This window comes from Diospyros lotus, chromosome 15 (genome assembly GCF_014633365.1).
Source record: "Diospyros lotus cultivar Yz01 chromosome 15, ASM1463336v1, whole genome shotgun sequence".
Classification (NCBI taxonomy): Eukaryota; Viridiplantae; Streptophyta; class Magnoliopsida; order Ericales; family Ebenaceae; genus Diospyros; species Diospyros lotus.
The window spans coordinates 25,939,805-25,949,637 of NC_068352.1; the positions used below are offsets into that span (position 1 = coordinate 25,939,805).

General features: G+C 36.4%; 2 protein-coding genes across 2 annotated transcripts; both read right to left on the bottom strand.

The window, feature by feature from the left end:
* Nucleotides 1-5,820: 5,820 nt before the first annotated feature.
* Nucleotides 5,821-6,779, bottom strand: LOC127791671 (probable terpene synthase 12). The gene is made up of 3 exons (XM_052321649.1): nucleotides 6,661-6,779; nucleotides 6,299-6,547; nucleotides 5,821-6,178 (listed from the first exon to the last, which is right to left on the bottom strand). Exons 1-3 carry the CDS (start codon nucleotides 6,760-6,762, stop codon nucleotides 5,843-5,845), a joined length of 687 nt encoding a protein of 228 aa, XP_052177609.1. The 5' UTR covers nucleotides 6,763-6,779; the 3' UTR covers nucleotides 5,821-5,842.
* A 62-nt stretch (nucleotides 6,780-6,841) lies between these two features.
* On the bottom strand, nucleotides 6,842-9,154 carry LOC127791672 (tricyclene synthase EBOS, chloroplastic-like). Its single transcript, XM_052321651.1, is given in 5 exon segments — nucleotides 6,842-7,103; nucleotides 7,298-7,395; nucleotides 7,397-7,671; nucleotides 8,271-8,541; nucleotides 8,948-9,154. Coding segments are annotated over 5 exon segments (1,113 nt in total).
* Nucleotides 9,155-9,833: the final 679 nt, after the last annotated feature.

A 9,833-nucleotide genomic window follows, 5' to 3' on the forward strand; every position in this document is an offset into this window, starting at 1 on the left:
ACTTGATCCAATTTGGATTCGATTGGCCCCCTAGATCCACGCAGATTGGATAGGGCTTAACCCAACTCATTTAACCAGACCCACTTAATAATAAATGAAAAATAAAAAATTAATTGAATTTTATTTAATTATTTATTTATTGTATTTTATTTATGGGGTACACTTAATATTTTGTACTGGAATGCTTTGCAAACTTATTTGATGATCATAGATGGACCTGTTGATTCGTACTTTATGTTGAGCTGATCACATGTACATACATGTTGTTATGAAGTATGCTTTGTTCTATAATCTTGGGCATATTTAATTTTCAATTTGAAAATTACATAGAAAAGTGATTTGTTCATATTAATTTATGTGATTCTTTTTTTACCTTGTTACTGAAAACTTCTGTTTCATTGCATATAGTAACCTGGCCAAATGGGGTTGTTATATGTCAATTAATTCGAGTGGATGAAACATGCGAAGAAGAGACGCTAGTTTTGGAAATTTTTCTGCCCAGAGAGGATAGTTTTTAAATACTATTGTAAATACTCTATTGGCTCCACTTGTTTCATGCACATATATATTATATGCTATGCCCAAAGGAGAGTGTGCATGTACCTCACACTTGGGATATAATTTGTTTTGTGATAAGTTGTTTTATATCCATGTTGCCCATTAAGTCTAATAAGTTGCGTTCCATTTATTTCGTGTACAGTTTCTTTTGTTGTGAACAACAATAATGCTACCATAGAAGTTTTGACTGATTCAAATTTTAAGAGATGGAGGCAAGACATTGAGTTTGCCTTGGGGATTGCTGATATTGATTTGGCATTGCAAATGAAAGAAACTACTAAGCCTACTGATGGAAGCACCGCTAAATAGCTATTAACAGGTCTGTTTCAGAGTATATTTTGAGTGGTTTGCTAGGGTCTACAAATGTCAAAGCTATTAGTGAGAGGTACCAAATATCTGATAATGCTGAGTTTGGATATCTAATGAAAGAACTGACTACCATGAGATATGCAAATGTTGGGGGTGTAAAGGAATATATCCTGAAGATGGTTCACCTTCAATCCAAGCTTAAGGATCTTAAAATTAAAATGCCTAACAATTTTCTTGTCCCTCATGTCTTGAATTCTTTACCTACTGAATTTACCCAGATTAAGATTACTTACAACACCTCGAGTGGATCCTAGAGTGTCAATGACCTCATCATTAAGTGTGTTGCCAAGGAGGTGAAACTTAAGAAAGAAAAGAGTAAGTGTTTTTCCTAACTCATTCCTTCAAACCCAATTCTGGCAAGGGAAAGAAAAACAATAAATCTCATTCTGCTCCTGAAAAGACTCAGGACATGAAGAAGCATGGTGATAAGTCTGGTCAATCTCACAATTCTGATGGTCCTAACTTTGCTACAAAGAAGAAGATTATTTGTTTCCACTGCAAGAAGAAGGTTCATAAGAGACAAGACTCTTATAATTGTCTAAAGCTTGGTTAGAAAAGAAAACTAAGGAATGAGGTATGCCTTTATCCCTTGTTTGTTTTGAGTCTAAATTAGTGTTGTAAGTGAAGTTTCAAATATGGCATCGTTTCTGGCAGGGGCTGGAGGGTCTTTTGGCAACCCCTATGGCTGCCCAAAACGGCAGCGTTTTGGGCCCTGGGTGGAGGTCCAAAACGGCAACCTCCTTGTTGTTTCCCTTGGCGTGCTGATCCTTGTCTTTTAGCCTGCCTTTCTCCTGATCGTCGATGCTCTGCAATTTCCTTTATATGATTTGATCTCCACCGCTTGAGTCTCCTTTATATCAGCTACAGTCTCCTCGGGATTAGGTGACAGACGGCCTCTGATTATCCGTTGCATTTAGGGTTTGTTCTGATTATTCTCTTGTTCTCATTCTCTCAGTTTCGATGTTTTTCTGTTTTGTTCTATTCTCTAAGTTGTAAGCCTCTAACCTTAGATTGTGGTTATGGGGCGGTGTTAAATGTTCTGAGGGATTATATTTCTTGTACAGTGAGATCAGAGAGTTGTTTTGTTTTGATTTATAATCGGTGGTTGTAAATTTTTATCCTTATAATGCAGTGAACTCCCTTTGTCGGAGCTCAACGTGGACGTAGCCCTCTTTAACAGGTGAACCACGGTAAATCTCTTGTGTTGATATTGTGTTTTGGTTTATGCTTGTTTATGGTTCTTTGTCCATTCTTTTGTATATGAATTTGGTCGCTTCTATTTGAGTTTAAAGGGGGGTTGATTAGGGTTGAGTTTTTCGACTCCTCCCAACATTTAGTTTACACATCTATTGATTCTTGATGGATAGATAGTAGTGCTCAACTCATGTTGCTATTACCTTGAAGGGACTCATGAACAAAAGGAAACCAAGTCTGAGGGAGGCCAAGCTTAAAGTAGGAAATAATGCTGAAGTGGAAGTAGAATTTGTAGGGATAGTTAAATTGTCTTTAGAGACAGGTTTTGAAATTATTTTGAATAATGTTTTCTATGTTTCTAGTTTTAGGAGAAATTTGATTTCTCTCTCCTCGTTAGCAAGAGAAGGATTTAAATTTTGTTTAATGATAACAAAATTGAATTGATGTCAAACTCTAAAATTAATTATTGGTTTTGGTGTTTTGATTGATGGTTTATATAAATTGTGCTTGGCATAAGATTCAGTTTATGCTTCTTTAAATGTTGAAAATTCTGTATCTAAGAGATCCATAATTAAGAATAACTCTTATACTTACATTTGGGACATATTTTTAAAGAAGGTGTAGAAAGGCTAGTCAAAAACGAGACTCCCTCCCCCTTCCTTAAATTTCGAAGACATGGAAACATGTGTTGATTGTATTAGGGAAAAATTAACCAAGACTAAAAAGAAAGGTGCAATTCGTAGTTCTGATCTCTTGAAAATAATCCATACTAATATTAGTGGCCTTTATTCTATATTATTTGTGGCAATAAATATTTTATTACTTTTATTGACGATTTCTGTAGATATGATTATGTTTATTTAATTAAAGAAAAGTCTAAAACCCTTGAGAAATTAAAAAATTTTAAAAATGAAGTTGAGAAATAATTGAAAAAATTCATGAAAAATGTGAGATTTGACCGAAGTGGTGAGTATTATGGTAAGCATGACGTTATTGGTCAACAAATGGGGCCTTTGCAAAGTATTTGCAAGATTTTGGGATTGTTCCCTAATATACTATGCTTGGTAGTCCTGAGCAAAATGGTGTGGGCGAAAGGCAAAATCACACCCTTAAGCATATAATAAAGAGCCTGATGAGTAGATCTAACTTACTAAAATATCTTTGGGGAGAAGCTATTAAAACTGCCTTATATATCCTTAAGAGAGTTCTTAATAAATCTGTTCCCAAAACTCCTTTTGAACTATGACTGATAGAAAACCTAGTCTTAATCACTTTTAGGTTTGGAGTTGTCCTGTGGAAGTTAAAATTTATAACTTTATAACGTTCTTGAGAAAAAACTAGTCTTAGAAGTAATCGTTGTTATTTAATTGGATATCCAGACCATGCCAAGGGATATATGTTTTATTATTCTCAGAGAGGTACAAAAATTGTGGTATCCAAGAATGCATGATTGTCATGGTTCAATATTATTAATTTTATTGGACGGGGTCATATTTGGTGTTGTCTTTTTGAAATTATTGTTTTTATTAAATTGTGGCCATGTTGCAAAATTAGTTTTCAGCCTCAGAGTCATTTTGTAATAAAATGTTTCAAAATCAAATTGTTGCAATTAATGTTGCCCAAATGGAAGAATGTTAGAAATATTTTTATGGGCTACCATTAATTGCCAATGTTTTTATTTGATTAAAATCAGGCTGATGATATGATCGATTATCTTCCAAAGAGATGAGCATTACATTTCCATTGTTGATAGTGGCCTATCTAATTGTTAATGGGATATGCACATCAGTTTTTAAATTTAGGTGTGGCTTAAGTCAGAGTGTATGTCATTATCTAATTAACTTGTAATGAAAGGATTATTAGATAAATATTTTATTTGTGTCGAGGTCCCTCTTCACTATTTTAAATAATAATGTTGGGTTAGGTTTTTTTTGATACCCTAGTCTCATTGATCAGTTGCCTATCTGAGAAGTAGTAAGAGGAAGATCTTGTCGCCTAATATAAAGATCTATTTTGATCTGAAATCTACGTTCGTGTCTCTCATTCAATGTAAGATCAAATGGCGAATATAGGTATGTCGTATTTTTGTCTACATTTGGTGTTCTATTGAATTCATGTGATCCTATTGTTTAATTATTCTACAGATATATCATGTGTCCATAAATGACCAAGGTACATCGTGACCACGAACAATGAAAAGCTGATTAGCTCAAGAACTTTCTAAGTTAATTGCAAATAGCCATACTAAAACTCTTGGTACTTCTATTTTTTGTTTTTTTTTATGACTCAGGTTTTGAGTTTTGCTTGACTAGTCTTAGGAGAAAGTAGTCTTCCCTCCTTGTTCGCCCTCCAAGTAAATCCAAATGCGATCATAGTCTATACACACTCGAAGTAAACATTCGGACAGTAGTTGCCCTCCATGTGGACCCCCATTTATGTCATGCGAATGAAAACCCCAAAGGGGCGACAAAGCGCACCAAGACCCTATCTCCATAAGAATTCGAACCTCCGATATCTTTGTTTGTCATCTACTTCATTGTTGCCACTTTTGTTAGTTGTCACTGTCTGTGTTCTCATCTAGGTTGCCATCTGCGTCACCGTTTGAGTCACCATCTGGCATAACAATGAAATAGTACCGTTGCCCGTATGGGCAGCTCAGTTGGTCAGCAGCAGTGAAGTTGGAATAAATGACCCAGGATCGAGTCTCACTAGCAGCAGTGTGGGAGCAATCTCTCAAATGAGAGGGGTTCCTTGTGCGCAGTGTGCACTGGTCTAGCTGCTGTTGGTTGACTGACTCACCATAATTAACCTCCCCTCACATTCCTATCGGGCTAGCAGCAGTGTGGGAGCAATCTCACTAGCAGCAGTGTGGGAACAATCTCTCAAATGAGAGGGGTTCCTTGTGCGCAGTGTGCACTGGTCTAGCTGCTGTTGGTTGACTGACTCACCATAATTAACCTCCCCTCACATTCCTATCGAGCTAGGGGTGAAGGCGCCCGAGATGAGCGATTTTACCTTTTAGAACAAATGAAATAATGCCGTTCCTCTCCCAAGTGATAAATGATTGATTACAAATATCTATATTGCGTCTTCTCTATAAAGGACCAAAAATGCCTTGTTGCTTACTGTTTGAGTGGCCATCTGCATCACCATCTGGGTCATCGTCAGGCCTTATCACTAGCTCTTTCTCTGACATGTTCTTTCTCTTTCTCTCTCTCCATTTGGCTCTCTTTCTCTCTCTATTTGGTTACAACATCCAATCCTCAAGTTATAGCCAAACAACAAAAAAACGTATTATAGGAAAATTCTTGACAAGAAATTGTTTTCTTTAAAAATTATTTTCTTCCAAAAAAACACTTTTCCCAAAACAAAAGAAGCTTAAGAATGCAATTTTGTCATCAGTGCTTTTACGTGCCCAAAGATTATTGGGGATACAAAACAACAACACCAAATGCTTCACATAACATGCCCAAACGTTGCATGGTAGCGAACTTAGTAAGAAATTAGCTGAAGGGAAAATCTTACTCCAATCAATGAACAAGGAAAAAAAATATGTTCTAATTAAGGGTAGATTTTAGTACATGAGAAAAGGGCTATTCTCGCACAATATATATAAAAAACACTATGGTACACAATATATATATATTCAAAAGCAATTTCCCACACATAAAACAACCTCCCACGCATATATAAGAAGGTACTTTCTCATCAAGAAAATTTTCTAGGGCTTATGCCTTTCCATATTTTGGAGCTTTGGTCTCTCTATGAGTTTGATGGGTTCAATTAGAACAGACAAAACTCGTTTCTTTGCCTTGGCATCTGGAGCTCCATGCCCATCTCCATTTTGGTATGTGCATTGAGCAATCCGGGCAAGGTCCATTGCAATTTGGATAAATGGTTTTCCGAAATGAGAATCGGCTGCTCCATATTTGTTCATCTTGTTCCACGTTTTATCGATTAAATTCCTTATGTGCTTGCGAGCAAACTGTTCACAAACTCCATGTTCTAGCATGTAACACGAGACTGAATTTGCAGATTCGCCTCTCTCCAACTCATCCTGCGACAAACAAATAATAACCTTAACGATCTCAATGTGAACCATAATCTAAAACAATTTCTTAATCCATACTACAACAAGAAAGACGGTTGAATGGAAATTAATTAATCGCCTGCATGCCTTAGAGGTGGCCAAATCGTTGCAAAGCCTAAAAATCATGGATGAACATTTCAGAAGACTGTGGCAGATTTCTAAGTCGTCAATTGCCTCCTCTGTAATATTTTCTGTCAATAAAAAGTAGGCATGGACTAAACCAACAGTCCCTGACACCGACATCCATCCATTTTCCAGATACCCATCAAAGGTTGGAGTTTCTCTGTTGAATCGCCATTTTGCTTCCACCATGAAGGCTTTGCACATGTCGGTCCACTGTCATGCAAGTGAAAAAATGACGAAACAAATTATATTAATGCCGTGATTTCGAGGTTTTGACTTTGAGCTTCATAAATCTTGATTGATGATTCAACATAAAGGAACCATACCGCTTTTGTTAAGTAGGGTATTATGTTCATCCCTTGTTTTTTAAGGGTATCATAAGCCATTTCATTAATAGTGTTGTACAAGAGAAGGAAGCACAACTTCATGTAGCAAGGCAGCTTTTCGATGGAGTTTATATCCCACCTGGGCAGAGAAGTATAATTTGCAAATGGAACAAAAAAGGAATTACATCTTGAAGTAAAACGATTTGGGTTTCATTAATGCAAACCTCTCGACTGCATTGGTGAATAATTGAAGTTCATACAAAGATCCATAGACATCATAGATGTCATCAATAACAGTTATCAGTGCTGCCACCTTTGTTAGCCCCTTGTGACAATCACCTAGTTGAGGCTCCGAAACCATACCAACCACCCAAAAGAAGCACTCCGTAAGTCTATTTCTTGCGAAACTCAACTTCTTTGCCAATCCTGCGTTGTCCCACCACCTAACGAAAATACAAAAAAAGGGATTATATTACAATGAAAATTATGTCATATTTGCAAATAGATGTACCATCAATGAATATATCATGTGTAGATAGATCATCTGCAAATGTTTGAGGTTTCTTCTTCTGTAATAATTATTATTAAAGGCATTAATGATACTTATGTTGGAAAGCCTGTTTTAGGGCTTACGTACCTTGACATTTCTTGGAGCTCTCTTTGATGTCTAGATTGCCCTATGTTGAAATCCAACTTTGCCAGCTCAAGAAGCAAGTGATTTGGGCCTTTTTTTTTTACTGTATGTTTCAATGTACCATCTTGCTTCTAGCCTCGACATCCTGTGGTGCAAAGGAAGTTCCAATGCATGGTTTATTTGTTCCATTAGGGCTGCATCTATGTCGCCCTTAAAACTCTTAAGCCGTGAGCTTGTAAATGCTTTGGCCTCATCCAAAAGGGTTTCTCCCTCGAAAGCCAGATATGAAGCTTCATACAAACTTAGCAATCCCTTGACATCGTCTTGGAGGGACTTGCTGACGCTGTCATCGGTATCTTTGAATCTCTGAAACACATCTGTACATCCCAAAAAAATTATATGATTTACTGGTCATGGTGTGTTCATAGACAAAAACTTTCATTGTCTGGACAAAATATTTCACTTCTTTGTTGATAGTGCCATGAGAATTTATATTTTACCTTATTTGTTTTATGCTAAAATTGTTTGGAGATTTTTCAATATAAATCTCATGTCTTGTGGTCTCAAATAGTTTTCTTTTCTTTTTTCTCTCTCTATACCGTAGAGATAGAAGTTGCTCAGGAGAGAACTTGAACTCAATATTATTCTTTGGAGACAGCTCAGCTCAATCAGAAAACCTTTTCTTTTGTAAAACAAACAAAAACGTTGAATTGAAGTGCATCTCTTTTTAAGAAAATGAAAATGTGATCTCTCTGTTCTTGCTCCGTCTATTTGGAGCCTTCGCCCAGGTGTGTCCTGGTACATGTACGTTGTGATAACTGTTTCCTGTTTTAGTGTGACCTGATGCACCATTGTTGTCGAAAACTAAACAAAAAAAAAGAAAGAAAAGAAAAGAAAGAAAAAGTGTTCAAGTTTTTGGAAACCGAGCTCATTTTTGTAGGGGAAAATGTGACTATATGTGCATGTACCTACGTACCTTGGGAAACCTCATAGCCATATTCTCTACACAGTCTGAAGTGCAGAGCAATGGCATGAAGACTGCTCTTTTGTCCCCCATTAATCCCAGCTTGTTTTGGCAGAATTCTATCAAGTTCTCTGTCTATATCCTCCTTGAAGTGATGACCTAAACCCAATCTTTTTATGTCATCTATCAGTTCAAGCCTTGCCAAGGGATCTGCATCGTCATCACAGATCATATCCTTCACCTCCTCCTTCAGCCTCTTAGCTCTTTGCATGTGACTCTTATCCTACACGGACATTCATTATAATTTAATGCATAAGCAAAAGGTAATGAAACATAATTAATTTAATTTCTCAAGAGTAAAAGTTTAATTTTGGCACATATGTATATATATATGTGTGTGTGTATATATATATATATAATGCATAAATAAAAGGTTATCCTGCATGGGACTTGGATGTCGTCACTCGTCCATCATGCTTAATCAGAATTTAAGAATAAGTAAGTTAATGATGCTGCTATCGATGGCCTAGACGGCTTTCATTTACATGTGAGCAACAGATCGAGGTGCCAGACTAACCTCATACTATATACCGATTTAACCCTTTTCAGAACACTATATATATAGACATATAGTGGTCAAATCATAACCATTTGTTAGCTACAAAGGACTACCGATTAGTGATCATTACAGGATTGTAATTCTTCAAGGACTTGACAAAATCTGGAGTCCAAGTGGTAGGCTGGTAGTTGGCTGATGGCCTTTCCTGCATATTCAGCTGCAAATTGGCTTGATTCGTTACTTGGCTGCAAACACGAACAGCCCTATCTCGGCCTGGCCTTTCAACTGCATTTGCTAAGGAATATGGATGCGCCACAACGGGAATCGGAAGCGCCATTTCAAGTTCGCTGCAAATTCAATGCTAAATCTAATTAACTCCTATATGTATATATATATGTGTGTGTGTGTGTGTTTATATATTTATTTTTTGATATCCTTAATATTTTTAAACTCTGTCCTTTAATCTAAGTACTCTATTCTACCCGTCGTGTTTCTCATGGGGACGACACGTTTTATATTAACTTGTGAAGGGCAGCCCTAATTGGGTCAACAAAATTAGGGACCAGGCCGGCTGAAGGGTGAGGCCACTAAGGCCTATTCCTAGGGGCCAAAATAAGAGGGGTCCCAAAATGTTTTAAAAAAGTCTTGTTTGTTATAAAAAATTAAAAATAAAAGAATTTTTTTTATTATATTTTAAAAGATCCCTAAATTAATAATGATGTAGACCCAACCCCTTGAGTCAACCCTTACCCTTTGTTTTCAACAGAGGTGGCATCACTGCATTACGCAGATGGCGGCTTTGTTTGGGGAAAATAATGTGTGATGTTAATTAACGATAAGGCACTTCTATTATTATAATTTATATTACGATAACTCTGCCGTGTTTTTAAATCCAGGTGAGGGGTTTTGGCCAATCATAAGAATAATTTTTTTTTATATAAATTAAGCCTAAATTAATTCAATTATGTGTAATTTTATTTAACATGTAAAATTAATTTAGAGGGAGTGTGCTCATG